This window comes from Seriola aureovittata, chromosome 15, assembly GCF_021018895.1.
Source record: "Seriola aureovittata isolate HTS-2021-v1 ecotype China chromosome 15, ASM2101889v1, whole genome shotgun sequence".
Lineage (NCBI taxonomy): Eukaryota > Metazoa > Chordata > Actinopteri > Carangiformes > Carangidae > Seriola > Seriola aureovittata.
The window spans coordinates 26041173-26064427 of record NC_079378.1 but is presented as its reverse complement, the minus strand read 5'-3'; the positions used below and the strand labels follow the sequence as shown (position 1 = coordinate 26064427).

The 23255-nt window shown below is 40.8% G+C and overlaps 1 protein-coding gene across 12 annotated transcripts in view; it reads right to left on the bottom strand.

The window, feature by feature from the left end:
- The window catches only part of LOC130182102 (RNA-binding protein Musashi homolog 2), a 223844-nt gene that overhangs the window by 6601 nt on the left and 193988 nt on the right, over window positions 1-23255 (bottom strand). For 4 of the 12 annotated variants that reach the window (XM_056396698.1, XM_056396699.1, XM_056396697.1 and 1 more), the window contains 3 exons: window positions 17191-17310; window positions 7036-7215; window positions 3239-3393 (listed from right to left, as the gene is read on the bottom strand). In XM_056396698.1, the coding sequence (XP_056252673.1) occupies window positions 3239-3393; window positions 7036-7215; window positions 17191-17310 (455 nt within the window). The remainder of the gene's footprint in view (window positions 1-3238; window positions 3394-7035; window positions 7216-17190; window positions 17311-23255) is intronic. The other 8 variants (XM_056396702.1, XM_056396700.1, XM_056396706.1 and 5 more) reach the window with 5 other exon arrangements.

The following is a 23255-nucleotide window of genomic DNA, read 5'->3' as shown; positions in this document are numbered from 1 at the left end:
TGAGTAACAGAGGAGGAGACTATGTCATATATATGAGACAGATTGGTTCTATCTTGTGCTGGAGAACCAGAGCCTGCAGCGATACACAGACCTCAATTTTCTATTACAATGAAGTACTCAGGTTTCAAAATAAAGAATAAAAATATGTGACGGAGATAATAATAATAATACACACAATCCCCATTCATGCTAACATACATAACTGATTTAATCTGAGAGCATGCAGAGGACAGGATCATAAACAGCTCTCACAGAGATCAGTGTGTTACTGCGAGCTTTGATAGGTCTGCACAAATCCTCAGATTCAAAAACATCAGTAAAAAAGAGAAGCACTTTCAACAGTGATTATCTGTCTTTATCACCTCAATCAACTAATTGCACTCTAATTGTCTGGTATAAAAAGACAGTTAAGTTCATTACTGTTTCTTCACAGTGGCTGTTTTGATATTGGCTAAAGGGATTAATAAAATCACTGGAGCGTGAGACTGAGGGACAGATCAGTGAATCAGTGAAGTCATCCATGAGGTTGTGGCATATGATGAGCTCACATGTATTCACTTCAACAGCATCCTCAGTAAAGAAATGAATTATTAAGCACATTTTAGTTCTGAGTCATTTCCTTTTTTAATGTTCTGAATTGAGAGATCATCTCGAGAGCAGGAAGTCAGAGGGCTGCCGCATCACCTCTCCACTTTGCTGCACTCTGTTTGATTCACTGGGTGATTCTGAAGGGTTTATACACAGCAGTATCCCAGGCACAGTTACATCCTATAAGTGAAGCACAACACCTGATCTCAAAGGTGCTATATGTCAGTTTCAACTGCTGCTGAACGTGTTTCTCTCCAGGAGCAGGGGATGATGATGATGATGATGATAGAGGTCTAACAGCTTCAGCCTCGTTGTGTTTACAACACAGAGGGTAGAATCTGATCAGTGCTGCCTCTTTATTCACGCTGCAGTGACTCACTAACACTGAGTAGTTGTAGTAGTAGTAGTAGTATTAGCAGACAGGGCTGGAGCTAGCTGGTTAGCATGCTAACTTCAGTAGAAAAGACGTGATACAAGTAGAAGCAGCTGTTGGTGAGTAAAGGAATGGAGTGTGAAGCTGAACTCACAACGTTTCTTCTAGACCAGTGAGTAAACAGCTGCTAATGCTAATGTTAGCTATGTAGCAATAGCAACACTTACACATAGCACCTTTAATTACATGGTTCAAATTAATTATATTCTTCATCAGTTTCATTAATGAAATGTTTTAAGGGAAACATTACAAACACCACTTTTCTTTATAGAATTTGCTGGATCGTTTTTACATTCAGCACTAAACTGTTTTTATGAACTGATACAACAAATGAAAAATAATGGAAACAAATCGCCTCATTTCCATCTGTAAACTATCTGCTGGTAAATCTGCTTTGAAAATGAGCCAGGCTGCTCTTTCATAACAAATATTTTGCTTCCTACACTGAGACCAACAGATTATGGCAGATAGCCAGTGGACCTAAAACAATTAATAAGAAGGGCTTTGCTTAGGAAGCAAAAAGCCAATAAAATGTATTTTTCTGTTAAGCTCTGTGTTTGTTTTCATATCATAAATCAATTACACTGACTTATTAAAATTAAAGTGAGCTGTTTTGCCTTTTCATGAGCTTTTTGCTCCCAGTGACAATATCCCATGTCAAGGATGCACGGCCACACTAACCCCTTAACCCCTTACCATGGCCATTTGAAATGATAAACACGCCTTAAACTCAATTTAAAAATAACTACTAGATTAATCTTTCTTGTACTTGTGATTACTTTAGCAGGAAATTCCAGTTAATGATGTGGACTGTAAAGTTTGGAGAGTCTTCACCCTGTAGTCTTGCAGCACTAATGGGCTTGTCGTTATTCCACCTCAGTTAAGCCATGCATTAATTAGCTTCTTTCAGAAAGCAGGTGTTATTTTCATAACCTATACCATGTCATTCAGTTCAGTCATGTAGGACATTACAAACATGCCTCAACAAGCCTTGCAGTGAATCCAGGAGCTTAGCCCTGCTGCTGCTTTTTAGGAGCCATAAAATTCAGTCGGTACAATTTTAGATTAATTATCCGGTGAGGTCCAAGGTAGACTAACAAGCAAGCAATATAGTTTGATTATCGCATTCTTTGGGGAGTTTGAGCCTCATCATTAAAACAAGGTCCTAAATATATTTGAATCTCTGGGTCACTGGCTGAGGAAACCACATTTCACTTGGATTGAGAAACTAACACTTGAATGACTGGGCTCTGCAGGATCTGGTCTGTTCTTAGCTAACAGCTAACTTTAAAACAGTGAAGAGATTATGATGCAGTGAAGAATTAATGGTACAAAAGAGTTTTTGATTAACTTTGTAGATCGAATTGATGGTGCCACTGAGATGGGATGAAGAGGGGCCTCCTGACTTCTTCACCTGCTGCTATGTAGGGGAAGGGGCCAGCTGAGCGGCCATGTTTAATTCATTATCTAATTGGTTGAAAATAGTGAACTTCCTCCTCAGAATCACTCCTGTGAGTTAAGACATTTTACTGGCTTTAAGATGATCTCTCAATAAAAGATTCTTGGTGTATTTGTACGGTGCGAGCAGGAGGAGGGATTCTTTGCAGGTTGCTGCTCATCCACAAAAGGTGGCACTGTCAGACTGAGACACCTCTTTCCTACTGTCACCTCCACTAGCCCTGATGGTCTTGCACTTATGAGTTGACATGGCAACTGGCAGCTAACTGATCAGCAGGAGGAAAAGTGCCACAGCACCTGGCTGAGCAACTGGACAAGGACAGTAGGAGAGACAGTAGGCTTATACATCGTCCTAGTGAGGGATGTGACTCCAGCTGCTTCTAAAAATAAAGCAGATCTGTTGTGGGAAGGTGACGATGTCTGAGGTGATATGTGCGACATCTGAGGGGAATAAATATCTACATTTGACACAGATAACTTTCAGACTGGGTTTACCCTGATGTACACATGTTGATGGGACCTCTGAAAGAAATGCACCACTCAGACTCTGCTGAATAGTTCCTTTGGCTTCAGGAAACCTGCTAAGAGGCAGGTTTGGTTATTTTAACACCTTCAGTGTAATGACCTGTCATCAGTGAGCTCTGCGCTTTGTAATACTCTCTACAGATGGTCACAATCATAGGCAGAGTGCATCGGCTTAGTGTCTAATGTCAGGCAGCTGAGCTCAAAGTGCTGTCAGACATGAAAGTTTGAACTCACTGTGATGCTGGGGCCAAACCCAGAGCCAGGCTGAGGGCTAGCAGCACTGATGTAGTTGCCCACAGCTGAATCCTGGCTGCTAGGTCCGTACAGGTCGGCCACAGGCCCTGGACTGTTAGCACCAGGAAAACCTCCGGGCCTTGACGGGTTGGTGCCTGCATACAAACACAGCAGGGGGCAGAGCAGCTCAGAAACACCCAACAACCATCGGCACAATTCTCACTCGCTATGACTCAAATGGACACATTTAAATCAAAAGAACACATCACTGGATTCATGTCTGTGTCTCAAAGGACTTTTTTATAGTTTCATCTCACAGGTTAAAGTTCATGTTCAATTTCATGTGAGAATCCACTGACAAAATAGAGCAGGATTTTAGTTTAACATGACTGTAAACAAATAAAAATAGGGTGAATCCAGTATGATATTCTAAATATAATCTACATGCTGTGTGTATAATGCACAGGAGTAACATTCACTTTGTATAATCATGCACAACACAAAACAAGCACATTGCTAGAAATACTTCCACCATGCTAAGAAACTAGTAAGGTTGCAGCGTAAATGTCGTCATGCATAATGTGAAGGAGAACTTGTAAAACAACATTGGCTGTTGAATTAGAAGAGTCACAGGATTATTAAGGATTTATTAAGGATTTCACTTTAGCAACTTGAACCCAGACATTAGAAATACTTTAGGCTACTAAATGTTTTCCTACATGAGCTGATTCAGAGACACCAGCCGAATCTTCTAGATCGTCGCCATACTTTCAGTCTGTAACACTGGAAGAGGTGGGTGAGACAAGACATAAGGGGGAAATATAAAAGCTTGACCTGAGGTCATCTGCAGGCCCCAACTCTGGGGGGGATAAAAAAGAAATACTGCACATGACTTACCACCTCTGCCCTGTGAGTAAGAGAAATCTCTGCCTAATAAAATGTCTTTTGAAAATCCAGATGCCAACTAAAGGCCAATAACACTGGCAATACAGGAAAAATCCGCCGGAAAAAAGAAAAATGCAATGATCTCTTAACAGCAATCTCCTCCGCTGTCAGCTTCACATAACCCTCCATTTCACCCTCATTCACAGACAGACTGTGAAAAAACTGTACAGCTGCATTAAAAAGAAAAATGTTGCGACCACACAAAATGCTGGATCTTGTATATAAGAGCTCATGAACCCTGTGAAGCCTGAGAGGAAGTCTGTGGGACATGTAAAGAAAATACATCCAAACGAGCCGTAAAAAGAGAATAATTGTCACCATGCTTAACATATCACTGCTCCATTTACCAACACTACATTGGACAGGGTCGCTCTGTTAGAAGCACCTGAAAAACATACTTTAGAGATCTGTGTGTAGCACTCTAGTAAATAGAAGCCGTCTCACTAAACACACATCTAGTGGAGTTGACACTGCTGTTTAACTGTAAGGACTTTAAACAGTGAGCAGATACTGCTCTTATCTTGGCTGCACAGCCCCCAGTAGGCTGGCTTATTATATAATTAAGGATCTTTTCAGTTGAAATGGAAATCCTCATTTCCTGTGACGGGTGATTTTTACCCCTGTTCCTGTGAAACTGCTTTTTTTCCATTTAAATTTTGCACTGGTCCTTCATTCAGCTCTGGGAGCAAAACAATCCAAGTGCCAGTAGGGTCAACTGGAACACAGATTAATGTGTTAGTATTCATTTTTATATGTTTATTAAAGTTTTTAAAATAAAGAATGTCTGTCATATGCTTTAGTTTTTGGTACTTGTGCTGCAGATTGATTTGACTGAGTAGACAAAAAAGGACTGACGAGAAAAAAGAAAATCATATCTCTCTATACAGAACATTGTGTCTCTATAACTTGTACTTGCTTCACTTTATATCGTGCTGAAGGACAGATGTAGGCGCTGGTCACAACAGAAGCATTAATCATCAAACTGTGCGTGGACACTATCCTACTCTCCTACTGTCATCTGTGGACTGAGCTTGTGTTTGAGGAGCAGAGCTACTCACCAGCATTTAAACAGTAAAGAAGTGATACATGAAATATGATGATCTATGACCTCCAGCCTGACATCATCATCAGGCTGCTAATGTACATAAAAATCAATTATAGTTCCTCAAAATCATTTATATTTGCTTTTATCTACTTAAAGCAAAAAAAAAAAACCCCAAAAACATCCAAATAAGTGGTCTCATTGTCTCTGAATCTGATATCATTAGGGTCAAGGATGGCTTCAAGTATAAAGTCTATTCCACAAATAACCAGCATGTAGATTGTGTTACGATGTGATCAAGCTGTATTGACTCACTGGGGATTTGAACGTGTCCTCTCAGGCGAGACAAACCTCTACAAACAAACAAAACTCTACAGGAAGAAGCAGCGACAGAGTCCAACAGAGTGACTTCCAGTAAAAACACGGAGGTGATGTGAATCCTTTCTACTCTTACGTCAGATATAATCTTCTATAAATCACTTTCACATTGTATTTCATTATTCATTAAGTCATGAAAAATAGAAACCTTCACACTCCACAGGAAGAGTGTAGTGAACTACTTCATGTTTGTAGCGCGACCACACAAACACAAACGGTACAACAAAGATAAAGCAACAGAGAGTCAGTGTGTTTGTATAGTTGTTGTATTTTTACAGTCTGCCTTTGTGTGTTTGTTCGTACAGAGAGTCTGTAGGAAATGCCAACAGTTCTCCAATGCAGCCAGCCAACACTTGAACCATAAGGGGGAGAGTTGGCCCCACACTTACCCTCTTACTTTATTTGTCCAAATTTTATCTTCAGATTTTTTTTTTGCAGCCATTACTGTGAAGTGGAGATGGAGGCACAGCAGAGCCACATGAGTCTCACACAGGAAGCTAACTGCTGTGTGTGGGTCAGTACATTAAAACACTAAAACCCTCCACTGAACTAGAGCTCCTTTACCTACATCTTTACAGTGAAGACTGGTGGTACGTCATGTCAGTGCAAACCTGATCATGTAATTCATAATTAAAAAAAACTAAAAATAAATACTGTAGCATGTCAGAAAGGTTGATAACTGTGTGGCTCTCAAAGAAATAGCATGAATTTATAATTTTTTTTATGCACTTCATGCAGTCACTGAAATGTCACTGTGAAGTACAGTCTATATTTTACTTGTCAGAGGAATCTCATCCTTGGCTTTTGAAAGCTGTGATTACATAAGGTAGATAAGATAACATCAGAAAAAGCACAGAAGAAGACATGTGCCTGTGTTGTAGAGTAATGGCTGCATTATGCAGAAAATGTTGTCTGTTGAGTGTTCAACATTGTGGAGCATTTCCACTGATTTCACACACAGTAACACGAGCAATCACTCTTACACTTCAAATGCTTAAAGGCCTCGACTATGAAAAGACTCTCACACTTCGTCGCTCCTTCGCTGTTCGAGATCCACATGAACCTGAGCTCTGATGGAGAGGCCGGCGTACTCTCCATATCATCAGTAGTTATTTTGTTCACATGCAAATGAAGGACTACATTCTGTACTGTGTGTGTTGGCCCCCTATGTGCAAGCAGGGGCTGGAACATAACTTCACAAAGAAACAGAAATTCTACATTAAAAATTGAAAAAAGGAGGAAAAACATGCAATGCTATTTTGTCAGCAAGACGTTTTATAGACGTTTCTTTTGAAGGGGGGGGGGATTTTTTTTCCTTAACAAAAGCAAGAGAAAATGTATAAAAAAAAGAAAAATTATTCTGCATGGAATAATGTCATGAGTCAAACTGAAAAGTCCAAAACGTGGATGAGATAGATGCGCATATACAAACCTGGGTTCTTAAACTGATCCGGGCTGTGTAGGTGCTGGAGGGGGGAGTTGCAGGCGGAGGTGGCATGCTCACTGTGCAGCATCTGAGCCGCTTGGGGCCCCAGGGAGCCATAGTCAGCAAAGGAGCAGGGCCCCCCCCTCTGGTCACTGGGCGCAGAGTAAAACCCATAATCGGGGAGGCCTGGGAGATACAGTATAGGGTGGGGAGGGGGAGGGGAGGGGACTCCATCATTGTGGAAATCAACTTTTTTCACTTTCAAAGTCAAAGTCCAGATTGTTGAGCAGAGCTGGGTGCTGTGTTTTTATCTGCTGTCAGTGGCCCTCCCTGCCCTCCCTCCCCAGCAGCTCCTGCCATGAGGCCATGCCCCCTGGCATAAGGTCTGTTTGATATGTTCAGATGTATGTTAGACACTAGCTCTACTATTATGGAAACATATCATCTCTCCCTGAAAGCACACAATTAAAACCTCCTCAGTTACTTCAAATGGACCAAATAGAACACACAGTGACATTTACACAAATATAAAAGCCTCAGCTTTGGTACTTTGGCTTTTGCAGAACTGACCTGTGTCCCCATGTTTTCTTGCAACCACTAAGGAGTGAGATAAAACTAAAGCATCATTAAAACACAGGTCAATACATTTCTTTGTCAAAATACCTGAAGGAAGCTTTTGTCATTTCAAAGAAAAGAAACACAAAGCGCACCAATCAATAATGAATTTAAAGCCCTTTTGACCAATAGCAAAGATAATAAGGTTTTTATGTGGATGAGATACAGAGACATTCATGTTTATTGATGATTGTCAGTCTGAAATTGAAGCACGTCTCCGATTGGACGGTTCTCTCTTTGACACAGATGGTGGATTATCAACAGTTTAGAAAATGTCATTTAGCAATAAGTCGTGCTGACATTTATTGCTTGTCCTCTTAATCTGAGACAAGCTGCTCATATAAAGAGTGCAATTAAAAGAAACTGCTCCTTCTCACACCTCCTTGATAACAGAGTTAATCTACTCGGAGGGACTCAGATTGGTGACACTGGCTTCTCCATGCTGGGTTTCCCCTGCTGTGTGTTTGTGGTTTTTTTTCTTTATTTGGGTCCTGGAGCGAACAGCCATTCAAAGCCACTTCACCTCTACCCGTTCAGAGTGAGACAGTCCACTTCTGCCAAATGGAATGTAAGCACCAGCCATGTTTCTCCCCGCCAATGCTTTTTAGCACTCTGATCTCACCACTTGTGGGCTGTCTGCCCACTCATCAAATTATAGGCTCCAAATATGGCAGGATTCCCACGTACGTCACATAATGCCTGACACATTGAACAAAGCTCAGGAAGCAATCATTCCATTTACTTCACTTAGACAAATGTCACTGAAAATTGATTGGCCTTGCTAATGAGGAAAACTGGATCGATGGAATAATTATAACAGGGAAAAAAAACATTTGACAATAGCACAAACCGTGTTATTGGGAATTCATAAGGAAGCTATTCTAAATATGTCACAAATATAGAAGAGTGTAAAACTGGAAACAGGCTTTACATGAAATAAAATAAAGTACATATCTATCTATCTATCTATCTATCTATCTATCTATCTATCTATCTATCTATCTATCTATCTATCTATCTATCTATCTATCTATCTATCTGTCTATCTGTCTATTACTTTTTATTGTAAAATATTTCATTATATTTCATCAGTGAACTGTAACTCAACAGACTTCACTTTCAGACAATATAAAACTGAAAATTAAGCATGTTGTAATCTTGGTAAAAGTGTAGTTCCAGCATTATTGAAAGGGTTAGATCACATGCATATGATTCTTTTTTTTTTTTTGTTACTATTATTATTATTTTCTTATTATTGTTTTTTAGACCAAACCCAAAATAAACGGAGTGTCATATGTATTCAATCAGAATATTATTAGCAAGAGACAACGATGGGGAAGATATTTTCATTTGAGGTTGTGTCAGTGTAACTGACCCACATTCATCTGCGTATATTTTATTATCTTGTCCATTGTGTTAACACATTTTATAAGTGTTAAAGGACCTCTCTGCTCAGAGCCTGCGGCTTTATACTCACACTTTTTGTCCATTGACAATCCTAATAAAGTTTAAACAAACAAGACAACCACTCCTCAGCAATGTTTATGAAAAGAGACAGAGCAGCTTTACTTTGTGCAATTCTGTTTTGAAGGGAAAGTGAGAAGACACTGCAGATGGCTTGGAGATGCAGACAATATGGATTGTCTGTTCTGTGGCAGAGATCAGTTTTATATCACAGCTGACTACAGTCTTAGCCACAAAATGTAAAATACCACCCCATTAATATTAAAACAAGCTCACTGCAGTTTGTTTTGACAGAAGCAATATGGGGAATCGAACTGTGGAACTGCTCAAACTGCAAGACAGCCGACCAAAATCTCTGACAACCAATCTCACAGACGCACGATTCAAAAATTAGTCAGCAGCAACCAATTTGTGGTTAAAATCGAGCTGAATCCAGCGTCTGCTAGGCTTCATGAAAAGTTCAAATCTCATAAAGTGCCATTCAAAACAACAACCTATCCCAGAGCACCAACCTTATTGTTCCCTTCAAATACAATAAAACATGTACTGCACACATGTATGTTTCCTCACATCAAGAACTTGTTGTTAGATTTTAAGGAACATTTGGGCAGGTGGTGAAATGAGACATGTTCAGACCCTGCATGGCGCTGCACTGTCTGCAGGTGAGGCAGCTCAGGTGAGAGACTGGCTGTGTTTACCAGAGAGAGGCAGCTGGACGAGAGCACGGCTCAGACGCTCGTGCAGCCACATATTCTCAAAGCCATATATTTTCATCAGTGGCTATCTGATCTGTTATGCAGGATGAGACTGGGCCTACAGCTGCATTAGTATCACCGATCATATCACTGTGCCTCAGACCGTCCCACTATTAATATTCACACAATCTATCCAGAACAATGGGCCTTTCTTGGACTCCTTTTTTTCCACTGGCCACTAATTGGATGTAATTACTCATCTACAAAACAAATGAGCGTGGTGAGGTTGCCTTGGAGACTAGATCAGGGGACCCAGCAGTGCGGATCGTTTGCAGGGCTTCATTTATACTGATAATTATCTCCCCTACCCCCACCCTCTCTCCCTTCTGCCCTCAGTGACCAAAGCTGGCTGTGAGGCGATGGAGAGGGGAGTGTCTTGCAATCATCTGTTACTGACATCATCGGGGTGGCTCTCTTTAAGTGGATAAATGCTCTGCTCTTGTTCTCACTTTGCCAGGTGACTGCCTTTAAGGAGGAATCACAGAGCTTGAAAGTGCTGCGGCTCTTCTTCTCAGCAGTCGGAAAATAAAACTAATCACTCTGATGATAAAAAGTAGCGTCATGCTCCCTGAGCTGCTGTGACTTTGGGATGTTGAAAAATATTGTCATAAGTTTGCCAGTGGTCTGCACCGAGTTTGACATTATCCTTATTTATATCCACACACACACGTTTAAAGGCACAATCAGTGATCCAGGTGTTAACAAAACAGAAACCTCACCAGCACAAAAAACCTGGACTACCTGTCAAAAGTTTGAGAACATTTTTACAGTTTCTATTGAACTGTCACCAGTTCAAGTCCAGTGAAAAATCCCTAGATAGTACAAAGCTAAGAGGTAAACTGCCTGAGGTGAAAAAACTGAAACATCATGTGCATTTCATAGAAAACAGGCCTTTTTCTGGGATTAAGAAACTGGTGAACTTTACAGTTTTCCTGCAGGAAATAAATGAAAGTAAGTAAATCAAAGCAAACAATCCCAACAGGTTGATACAGGTGTTCCTACACCCTCTGATGCTTCATTAAGACACTGCAGGAAGTAGTTCTGTAACAGAGGAAGTCAGACTGGTTGGTCAGAGCTTCATCCTACAGATGATGAGCCAAACATTAAAAGACCAGGTCACATGATGAACACCAGCTCAGTCTACAGCCTTAAACGTCATGGAGCTGGTTTGGGATGAAGTGGACAGGAAGTGAAAACACGATGTTGGGACAAACGATCTAAACAATGTTTGATTTCCACTGCGGAGAGAATGAAGTGTGTTCAGTTGCTCAACGAGTCAGAAATCAAGTTAAATTTGGTTCAACAAGAAGATTCCTCATTTTTAAAATCTCCACTTGTTTATTTGTTCTGAACATTAAGACGCTGAATTATGAAAATTCAAATAATAGTGTATCTTTGTAATGTTTTTGTTAAATATTTGCTAAAATCAGTAATGCCTGAAAATACATGATTTAAAGGGCCTTTATTCTGAACTCTGACTATTTGAATATACATGAATGCACTACTTTTTTCTACAGCCAACAAACAGGGATTCCTGGGAATTGGGGAATATAAGAATCTATTAGCAGAAGTTATTTTCATTTCTGCAAGTACTGATTTTTTATGCAGTCACTCCTCCATTCCCTCGTGGTGACAGTGAGATTCCTTGGTGGCCATCAAACCACATCATTCTACAGAAGATGTCAATAAACCTGACATGCTGCTTCTCAAATTAGCTTTGAATTTTAGAGCTACCATAATTAGCTTTTCCATTTTCACCAATGTCATTTAAAAATAGCGTGAAAGAAACTAACAGCTCTTTTGCTGTCTAGCCTTGCTTTCACTTTCCATTTGAAATAATCTTTTCTGAATGAATGGCTGAGTAATTAACAGCACTAGACACCCTTTTCAGAGAGCACAGACATTTCATAAATAATACATATTTAATGTCTTGTCATTTTGTGTTCAGAGAAGCTTGGCTAATGAATTTTAACAGATGATTTCTTCTTGCATTTACTCACCCATACTCAGGCCTCTGTTTTTTGACTTTTCATTTTATGCCTGCTTTTCACTTTTCTTGCTGTTCTTTCAAGTAATGGACAAACTCAACAGAGCTCCTGATTTATATTTACCTTCAACCTTGGCTGGAAATGATTGTGGGAAGTTACAGAGGAGGAGAAAACTTGAACAGTGAATCGTGGGTAAAGCAATGTGCAACAGTGAAGTGAATCAGTTCACACTAATTTGCTGCAGGGAAGCCCACACAGGCCACACTAAATGATTTTAATGCAGATTTTAACCTGTGTGGGATCTGGTCAAGTTGGGACTGAGAAAGGGCGCTCAGTTATCGACAGTCGGCACAGATTATCCCATCGTGAGTAGGCTCAGAGCTGACAGCCGTGGCCTTTTGGCTCAACACATTTTTTCAAACATGTCTGGTCAGGCTTATGCGGTCTGAAGAAATCTAAGACTCACTATGACTGAAATCAGAGTGTCTCATGGTCATTTAGATACAGAGGGAAGAGGAACTATGCTTACTAATGCAATGTTTACTAAGATATTACAAATTTAATTTTGGGGCATTTATGTCATAAACAGTACATGATGTTATCATGTGTATTGAAGTATTATCTATCCATCTATCTATCTATCTATCTATCTATCTATCTATCTATCTATCTATCTATCTATCTATCTATCTATCTATCTATCTATCTATCTATCTATCTATCTATCTATCTATATCTTATTACAAATAAGTAAAGAAGTGTTTAAAACACATCCTGTATTTCCGTCTGAGGACAAAGTACCTTACTCCCATTAAGCCTTCACTAAGTTTTCTTTTTTGGGGTGGGGGGGTGTTATGTATGCAGCCCCCCGAGGGCAGAGTAGTGATGTCCCTGAAGGCCTGTGGCTGTAACCTCAGAGCATCTGCTACCCACAGCTGTGAGAGCCGCCGCTTCGTGGTGGAGGCACAAAGGGACACTTCGCCCTCCCTGATGTGTCACATCTTTCCCTGGGCCTGAGACAAAAACCCAGGCAGGATGGGCTTGGCATGCATGCTCATGTTATTTTGCACCAAATACATGTCGAGCACTTCTGGCCTAAGAGCTGAGCTCTGCAGATTAGCATCTGGGACAAATGGACCTGAGCTCAGTCCAGTGCACACAGCGTCCCTGGTCTCCTCTCAGGCGCTGCTGAAGACCACCGACCTTGTTGGGAGGATATTCATAATGATCTGTCACATGAGTTTCCATCGTTTCATTGGTGAAGAAAAAAACAGGTGGGAGAAGAAGTGAGATGAATAAAAGAGATAACCAAACAAAGAACTAACTGAGGGGAGGAGTGAGGTTTCAAATGTGGAGACCGGACACTGGACGCCTCTGCAATTCATACTGTTGTCCACTTTCTGCTAAACACTGACCACAGCCAACTCTATTTCAGTTTGGAACACCTGAGTCAGTTCAGGTGTACTGTACATAGCAAGTGCCCTCTAAAAGCAGCTGAATGGGGATTTGTGTATACTCCAGGTAAAGCCAGGATCTGAGACTGACATTTGAGCTTCTCAGAAAGCTCAGAGGACTCGTGAAACACTCATCCAGGGTAGACTGGGGCCTGTGTTCCCTGGACTGTCAGAACCATCTGCATCACCTGCATTTTTCACTGTTTTTATCTGACAAAGCAGCACAGGAGATTTCAGATAGGTCTACTTTAAAATGAAGAAGACTGAATGAAAAAAACTATGGACCTGCTCATTCTATTTCATCAGACATTAAATCCATTAAATGTCTTTAGAATGATTTTCACTGTGCATATTGTTGATATGAATGTTAGCGTTCAGCTTTCCAATAAATGACCTGTGGTTCTCAGTTAAAGTGATAACTGTGGACAATTTGTTTATCTGTCGTTTCTACAGCAGAGGTTGAGCACATTTATACTTAGAGCACAGTGCACGTATACTAAATGCAGCCCAGGTCCTTGCTGGACCAACTGTGCAGATTTTCAGCTCATGTGACTGCCCTTTGCATCCTCCAGTGGCACTGCTTCAGATCACATTCAAACTGCGACTCCCGCCAACAAAGGCGAGCCAGAGCTGACACTACTTTACCTCCAGGCGAAGGTAAACTCTGTCCGCTCGTAAGATCTCTCTGATCTGCTTCTTGCCTTGAGCCACAGTCTCTCAAATGTCCTCACAAACATCATCAAGATCCTTGTTCTTGCACTGTAGAGGTGAAATGTGCCCCCAGCTGGACACCAGGGCAGAAAAATACCCACCTCTACAACATGTGTCTGGTCCAACATCCCCTCAGTTTCAGCTTTACTAAATAAAATATGTTGCCTCGCCTGTCTGCGTAGTAACCACTAACTCAGTGTTTTGTTTTTCCTTTGATCACAATGATGATTTCTGACCTTAAGACCGGAAACTTGTCTGCTGTCACTAACATTCAAAACCTCAACTTGTATTTTCTGATACAGTGAGTAAAGCTTTCCATTTCTTGTGTAATATTCAAATGTTAATTTATTGGAGAACTACTAGTATACTGAAGAAGCTGTTGCAAAATTTTGAAATAGAAAAAGATGAACATATATGTAGGATATATCTAAGTATCTTAGCAAAGTTTGAAAGATGGTTCAGAGTCTCCATCTTCAGTAACTTTTCTCATCATGATACACAACTGCTGCTGCATCTGTGGTCGGGCTACAGTTTGCCACAAGTGCCAGGTCACAGTGAGAAGCCTAAAATACACCTTGTCATCAGCAGCGGTCTGTCACACAGAGGGAAGTCAGCATGCTGTCATCTTGTCTGTTGAGCATTGGGATTGGAGAGGAAGTGTCCTCTGTCAGGATGGAAAATGTCTTCCACATTCTCACGACACTCTGAGCATCGCTGACAATCTACAAACAAAGTCTCAGCTCACACCAAGGCAACATCTACACAAAAAGCAAAGTATAAATGAGGAGGATTTCAGTATTTCTGATGAGGTTTTGTTTTTTCTGTGCTTTCTTAGGCGGCTCCCTGCCGTCCTTGCTTCCCTCCTGCTGGGTCAAGGTAGACAAAGTATACAGTATGTGGTGCTCTATGGGAACTGTAGGTGGAGTCAAAGCACAAAGAATCCACACTGACATCATACATGAAGCTTTTTTTTTTTTTTTTAACAACAAAAACCCTCATCTGCACTAAAATGAGAGAATTTAGAACCAAAACAGAAACCACTAGACTCGCTGTCCCTGGGCTGATTTTGTGTTGAGTGTGCTGCAAATTAAACTGAGATGGGACAGAGATGCAGCGACATCCCCTGATGATACACAGGGAGGAAGGTCAAGACGAAACAGTCTATGTCCTCTGTCCTGTCTGTCTGCACAGAACGAAGAGACCGCTGGACGGATTAACCACATAAGAAGGACTGCACTTGTTCGATGTTCTCTAGAGAACAGAACCGTACGTAAACAGCAACGACAACACAGAACACAGCTGATTGAGGTAACAAGCTACAAATACTTTCAAATCTCATTTTTCATCCAGACTTTGTTGCTGTTGTTGTGATAATGTTCTTGCGTTGCAGACAGATTTGCCACACACTGAAGACGCAGCTATTTCTCTGAGTGATATTTCCCTTAAAGCTGCTTCATGGCTGTTTAAGTGCTCGACAACAGGCCCATGATGTCACTGTTTACCACTCTAACCCTCCATCTCCCACCCCCTCCCCTCCCCCCGTTCATAATCATTCACTTGTCTCCATTCCTTTTGCAGCTGTCAGAATTAAACTGTACATAATAGTCGCCATCATGTCTCCTGCTCCCTGGCTGCTGCTAACCACAAATCAACATTCCCGCTTCTTAGTGATGTTCATTGCAATTGTTGGGGAAATTGTTTGTTTTGAAAATGTGAAATCACACAGCCTCATGTGAAAGAAACGAGCATCTGAGTGGCTTCCAGTGTTCCCTCTGTCGATTTGAATTAAGTTCAGATGAGGACAGGTGGGTTCATTTGTTCGTCTGTATGTTTGTGTCTATGCAGGTGGTCTGCACACAAGCCACACCGTGTCTGTGTGTTGCTGTGCAGCTTCAGGTATCACAGCATTAAATAACATGTCTTTGTACTTTACATCAGTGAGCGGCTGCACAGACCAGACAACATCTGAATTACAATTAAAACAGATTTTCTCCAACAAGCGTCTAATAGTGTGTCTGATTAGGAGAGACACACTTCCCTAAAGCCCGGAGGCTGAGTGTTCAGTCAGGGGAACTATTATTGACACTTATTGAATGATCTACAGTTGTAAGCAGGGAAAAAGCAGGATGTCTAAATGAAGCCCACAAGAAAATCAATGCTGTGTTTAAGACACAGAAACTTACTTCCTGTTTTAGGTAAAAATCTGGGACAGATATTTTGCAGCATGTTAATAAAGAGTGGATTACGCTTCAGTGGATTGTGTGTGTGTTTTGACTTCTCTTTCTATTTGAATCTTTAAACGTGTGTATTTACTCATACACTTTACAGAATACGCTTTGTATCTGTGTAGCATAAGTGCAGGGCGCTTCGACTAAAATGATCAAATCCGACGTCACAGAAGAAGAAGAAATGACTTCAGTGTTAAACTGCTGCTGTTTACCACTTCTATCTTTCTACTCAGTACTATTGTAAGAGACAGACCACAGATGATAACGTATCTAATCAAATGACAAAGAAAAATTATTTCTTATCTGGCAAAGAAAATATTCAATCTGGAAGTCAAATATTTAGACGGAGTGGAAAAGTACTGCTTAGTTTCCAGAGATGATCAATCTACATGTTTAAACTTTATTTACCAAGATGTTTGATGCCAGAAGGTTTCATGGAAAAACTCCTCGAACTACTAAAACGTCCTCTTAGATTCTTGCTGTATGTGCAAATATATGTATAACCCTCAGAAGCTTCAGGTACAGATGTTTTAGACCACAGATTATTTCATTTAAGTTTTGTTAACAACCATGAGAGAAATCTTTTTTCTGACTATAATTCATCTAATTCTGCTTCGGTCCCATGAGCCCTCTTTAAGTGTCCTTTGGAAAGACCACGGACCATCGTTTGAGAAGCACTGATTTGAGAGCGGTCCTGTTCAGGCTGAGAAACATCATGTTTTTTTGAGATGGTTGATGAATGAATCAAGAGCAGATTTGACCTTTCAGCATCTTAACTCAAACCTGGAAACATGAGAACCATGTACATGTATCTAAGCCTCTCCTGTATGTGTGTACGCTGCTGTCAGTGTGCGTGGGGGCTCGGGGGACTATGTCTATGGGGGGAAGCAGAGCAGGAGAAGTTGGAGAGAGCAGCAGCCACACAGAACATGGACAGAGCGTTTACCTGGCCCTGTGCTCTGTGGGTACGCCAAGTAGCCGCCTCTTCCACGGGCCCCCCTACCTGAGCCACGCGCTGCTGCTACCGCCGCCGCCGCCACCGGTCCGTATGCTGTCGCTGGGAAGCCTGCAGGCACATACACACACACATACACACACATACATCACTTCCTGCACATGGATGAGTACGTCCCAGAGCTACAGGAGAATGTTGATACCTGCGCTGAGCTACGGGATGAAACTATAGCTGTCAGAGACGGGGGCTCATGTCAGAGCAACATCTATCAGCAGACTCTTACAGAACCCACTGTGATATTCAAAACCCTGCAGATCCACAGATCCACACAGACACGGGAAACAGGAAGAAACAGGAAGGGAGCCATGAGCAACTGACTGAACAGTGGTGGGAAAAGATGTTTAAGAAGACTAAAGTGCAGCTTCCAGGTAATGTATCTCAAGAGACGTGCTGGTTAAATAAAGGTTGAATAACATGAACATCATGATGATGGAGTATCTGGTCAAGAGCAAACACAGAGTCTTCTGTCCCTGTAAATTCATCCTGTGCACGTGTTCGCACCTCACACTTCATCAGGGATCACACATTCAGGTGTGAGGAGTTGTTGCGGCCATTGACCCCGCCACTGTTGAATCATGCAGACAAACACTGAACACATGTAAAATACTCTGCTCTGAAACCTTCAGAATGATCCAGACTGATTCAGATTTTTATTGATTGTTGTTGCTTTCAAACAATCAATTATATGTTTACAAAGATCCATATGTAAAGACTGCAGTGATCCTCATGAGACAAATATCAAATGATGTAGAACCACACAAAGAAAATGAATGAATTTATGATTTTTAAAACTTTAAAAATGGGTGATAATATTTACTACTACTATTTACCACAAATTAAAATCCCCTGTTTTTTTCATAGTAGATTTCTGTCGTGTGGAGAAAGAGCTGATTTGCATTTGTAAACTGACTTTGGGTGTGTTTGCAATTCACCAAGTCCCTGATTATATTAGTGAAGAATTTGGCTTTGGGGGGTGTTTATGTCACATGCTTTGGATGAAAGATTATAGCCACTTCTGAGCAGCATAGACATGGGCATAATAGCTCTACCTCTGGGGACTATCCCTGCATTTGTTCGGGAGTGCTCCCAATTACAGCGAGCTTCTATGGACTCAAAATCAGCCACTGTAAAGCAAGAGGCAAAGTATTCCACAGTTTTTTTGTTCGGCTATTCAGCTGGAAGATATACAGTAAAAAAAAAAAAAAGTCACCCACAATCAGATGGAGACATCTGTCGGATGATTTGTCACTCAGAAGAGATTTCAATCTGTTAGTTTACTGAAGACTGAACAATTCTCGAGAGTTCCTTTCTTCTTATACAAAAATTTATATTTTCCAGCGCTGAGATTTTGTTTTTTAAAATATATCATGTACGTAAACGTCTTTAAATGTGTCCAAATTGTCAGTTTATGATTCACTAATAAAATATAAAGACCTTAATACCATGCAAATATAAATCCACTTCTTTAGGGTCCGATTATTCCAACAAATATCAGCCTAATAATCAGTGGGTAATTAAGCGAACGCAGTATCTGTGAATTGTAATTACGTTGTTGGCCTTAATGAACACAGTAGTTCGAGGTGGCTGACAGAGGCTAGTCCATGCCCAGGGCCTGGGCTCCTTTCTCAGCACAGGAATGGCATGTCATTAGTGGTGGTGATGAGATTCTTCACTCTGGGCTCAACACCGTCTTTGCCTAATCAGCCTCCTAAAATTATCTCCACAGGAAATGCTTTCCTCACTAACAAAATGATCTCAAAATGGCCTCAACTGGAGTTTTTCTTGATATTTTTTAGCTGAATGTGTGTGTCTTATGTTTTGACCATATTCTGGAGACTGTGGTTTAGATATTACAAAATGGCACAGGACACCTTAGAGGATTATTTTTTGAATGCTGTGGAGGTGAGAGGAGCAACAGCGGGTGACCTATTTTCCGAGCCAGCCTTGTATTGCTATTCCATGAAGAGGGGCTCACACAAAAGACTGATTGGGGGGTGGGGGTGGGGGTGTGTGTCTGTGTGGGGGGCTGGGTCAGATGAGCTGCAGCCAAAGAGAAAAACACATAGCTTTTCATCAGCCGGCTGAGAAGGAGGTAATTCACAACTCTGTCGACACAATATGACCATGAATGTGTGTGTGGGGTGTGAGGTGCCATCACACTGTGACGGGCAGGCAGGTGAAGAAGAGAAAGAAACGCTACTTTTCCCCAAACTACCTAACAGCTCAGGAGAGAATAAGGGACTAAGGCGGGAAGGAAAAAGAAAAAGAAAGCAAATAAATCAGCCACATTTATGCCACTGCAGCTGCACTGGACCACGATCTGATTCCAGCCACTCAAAGATATTCCCCGCCTCTTTTCACAAAAACACAAATCAACTCTGATGCTATGCTAATGACGGCCATGCACCCCTGCATTTCCACTTAAGAGCCCACATGGCTGCTGTGCGGAACAGTGTTTCATGCAGAATCTCTCCGCCTCTTCTTCCTCTCTCTTCTCGTCTTTCCTAAGTGCTGAATCTATCTTCCCCTCGCTGCCATTGTCATGACACCCCCATAGACCCACTGGCTTGGAAGTTAGTTGCGGGCAAAGTTGTGGTGAGAGATTAACTTTGCAGGATTAGGTGGGTTAATTAATAGATGGCTGCTGCTCATTGTTTTGTGCTCACGCTGTAAGAAGCCACCCAAGAGAAGCGCTGCAGCATTAAATCAATTTCATGGCCCTTTTATTACTGAGGAGATAAAGCCAATATTTAGCTTTCAATTCTTCACAATTATTGGGCCCCTGCTTTGCCACTTGAGTGGCTGCGCTTGGCTGGGGACAAGGACACATCTGTTTATGAGCTGTGGAGGCCTGGGGGCCTTGGTGTCCGGACTCCGGGGAACTGTCCTCAGCTTTCTCTCCTCGAGCCTACAGCACAAAAATTCTGCCTTCTTTAGGAACACAGGAAGGACGGAGGATTAAAATTAAAAGACGATGTGGCCAGTCATAAATTTCATTTTCTCTCCAAGTAAAAGACACTTTACGCAAAACACTAAAATTTCATTCGAATATTTAGAATCGTACCAAGAACAGAAATGGTCTCTATGTAACTCAATACACTTTCTATAAAAAGCTTTTTCTGATGTTATATTCTGTCGTTCACATTAATTTGTATTTTTCTATCCATCCAACTCCACTATTTACAATAATGATCACCATCCAGACATTTATATCCTACTTATGTAATCCTTTTCTAAAATAAACTTCAGCCGAGGTAACAAACAGAACGGTGTTGTGCGCTAAAGGAGCACAATGTGCATCTAGAGCTCATGAGGCTCTATTTTGATGACAGTGCATAGCACATGCTGGCGCTCTGTGCCAGTAAAGTGGCATTTTTCTTGGGTGCACACCAGTTCTTTTCTTAGCTGCACCTGTATTTTGCGAGTCTGTGTGAAGATGATTGTACGGAAGTGGGAGGAGAGATGCAGTGGGGGCAGTGTCAGTAGTGATCAAACAGCTCAGTTCCAAGGACTGGGCGTAAAGCTGAGTTTTCCCATTACAAAACTGTCACAGCACTCTGCTGAATATGCAGCTTTTAAAGTGGTGATGACCACCGATGTTGTATCCCTCTGAATGTCACCATGGTTTCAACCTGCTTCATTCATCAGTTCATCTACTATACGTTCAACCCTGCACAGTAAGAAGGTGACAAACTACAAAATGACATATTTATACGATTTCCTCTGATATTTTGTTGTACGATTTCATTTTTCTCCTGATAAACTATTTCTGAAACATTTCTGCAGATCTGTTTTAGCGTAACACTCACTTTCTGATCCTATTACTCAGAAAACCTCACAATGAAAAGTTGTTGCATTATGCATCAATAAGGTCCTATTTATGTCCTAGCAGTCTGACAACAGCTTGACTGATGTTAATGTAATCTGTACTGTTCTTTGGCCCAAAACTGCCAGCAGCAGCTCCCCCGTCACTGACAGAGGAGCTCCATCAGTCACAGAGCACTCCACTTATTTCTGCTATAAGAAGACTGTCAACTATCTAATGCACAGGAGGAGCCCAGGGACAGCTGAGACTTCTGTGGAGGCCACATGGATCAAATATGCCCACATTTTAATATCACTATGAGAATGAAAACTAATAGTGCCTGGTACTACATTAATACTGTAGTATATACAATATCTGTAGTCAACTGGTGTAAAGTCAGTGATGATATATCAGATAGTAGATAATGTAAATATGTGCAGCATCGACGTTTTTGGTGAAAAAGACTTTAACATTATATCAAGCTGAAAAGAAACGTGCTCTTTCATCAGGTACTATCTTTGGAGTGTAGTTAACCAGGGTTAGCTTTCTGGCTAACGGAGAACAATGAAACAAGCCCTTCATTCTACAGCTACAGTAGATTTTGGGGGCAGACAGAGGGAGGGAGACAGATGAACAATAAAGAGCGGAGATGAGTGAGACAGATGAACAGAAAATGACATTAGCCACATGAGTGGAAGAGTAAAACAGAGAGACCAAAGGATGAAGTGAATGAGAAATGGAGGGAGAAATAAGGCCAGGACACGGCTGTCCAATTCATTCTCATGGAATTTTGTGAGGTGTTTGGATTATGTCAAGCAACAAGCGCATATTACACTCAGGTAAAACATATCAGCCACACCCACAATGAACAGTGCTATTCTTCTGCTACATCAGTGAACGTGTCATGAGGTGTTACTATAGGAAAATATGTTAAGTGAAAACAAGGTAGAAATATAATAATGTCAATTCAGAAATCTGCAGTGTTAAAATACTGTTGCATTAGCTAATGAATTTCACTATTAACGTGAAAAGTAACAGAAAAAAATGGTAATAAAAAACAAGTCAAAGTATTTATCTTTGAAGAATGGTCCCTCTCGGAGTGTTGAATTATTGATCAGTTCTATTTTAATATTGTACAGTAGCAGGCCTGGAGGAATTGCACTAGTTTAAATTATACTGATGCATCATATTTTAGGAAATTGTTTAATTTTTGTGTGTAGTTATTTACATGTAATTTGCAAAGAATCTAATATAGTTGTCACAAAATCGCTCATACTACAGACTTACAGTAAGTGCAGTAGCTGGGCAGATGAATGCTGGTACTTGCTGACTTTGCTGTATATTTTAAGTTAAACCAGCTCAACCAAAATGTATTTAATGTGATGGACTGTGGATGTGTCATGATAACTTAATGTTAGAGTTCAGTTTTATTTAACCAGCTTCCCATTAAAACTGAGCTAATTTCAGCAGATAACGAAAAAAAATACAAATGTGTTTGCTTAAAAAAAAAAAAAAAAAAAGCATTATAAGAATGTTGATGAATTATTCATGTAGGTTTCACTATGTTACCAAACTAGAATAGCAAATTTATCAAAGCACCGATGCTGATGAACCAGGTGGCCCCATTTATCGCATATTGTAGTTTACTATCCACACTCTATTTAACTGAGAAGTTCATATCACATTAAAAAATACATTTATTGTAAAAATGTGATGAAAATATAACAAACATACAGGGGCTGCATGTTATTTGTGGTCACTGACAGTGAGAGGAACAAGTCAACTGAAATAAACCAGTTGATAAGTCACAGCCGAGGCAGCAAAGCTCACTGCCTCCTTCTCACAGGAGGTGGGAGGAACTGTCAGAGATGGAGAACTGACTCCACTTCACAGTTTACCTCATCAATAACCTTTAAGATATCGAGAAACATATAGAGACAAATAAAGTAAAGATAAAACATATATCAAAGTTACAAAAGAGACAGAGCAAGACATCTTTTCATCTCCAGACTGACAAGTGTCCTATTGTTGTCATCCTTCAGCACTACTTTGTTGTTGTTGAAAGCATCTCTGGGTCGTCGTTATCAAAGGCATAAATCACAGAGCTGGAGAGAGCCAGGTGTCTTTCATATGAACTGCTGCACACATGCTGATGTCTCACCTCTCCTCTGATCAGTGGAGACCTACAGTA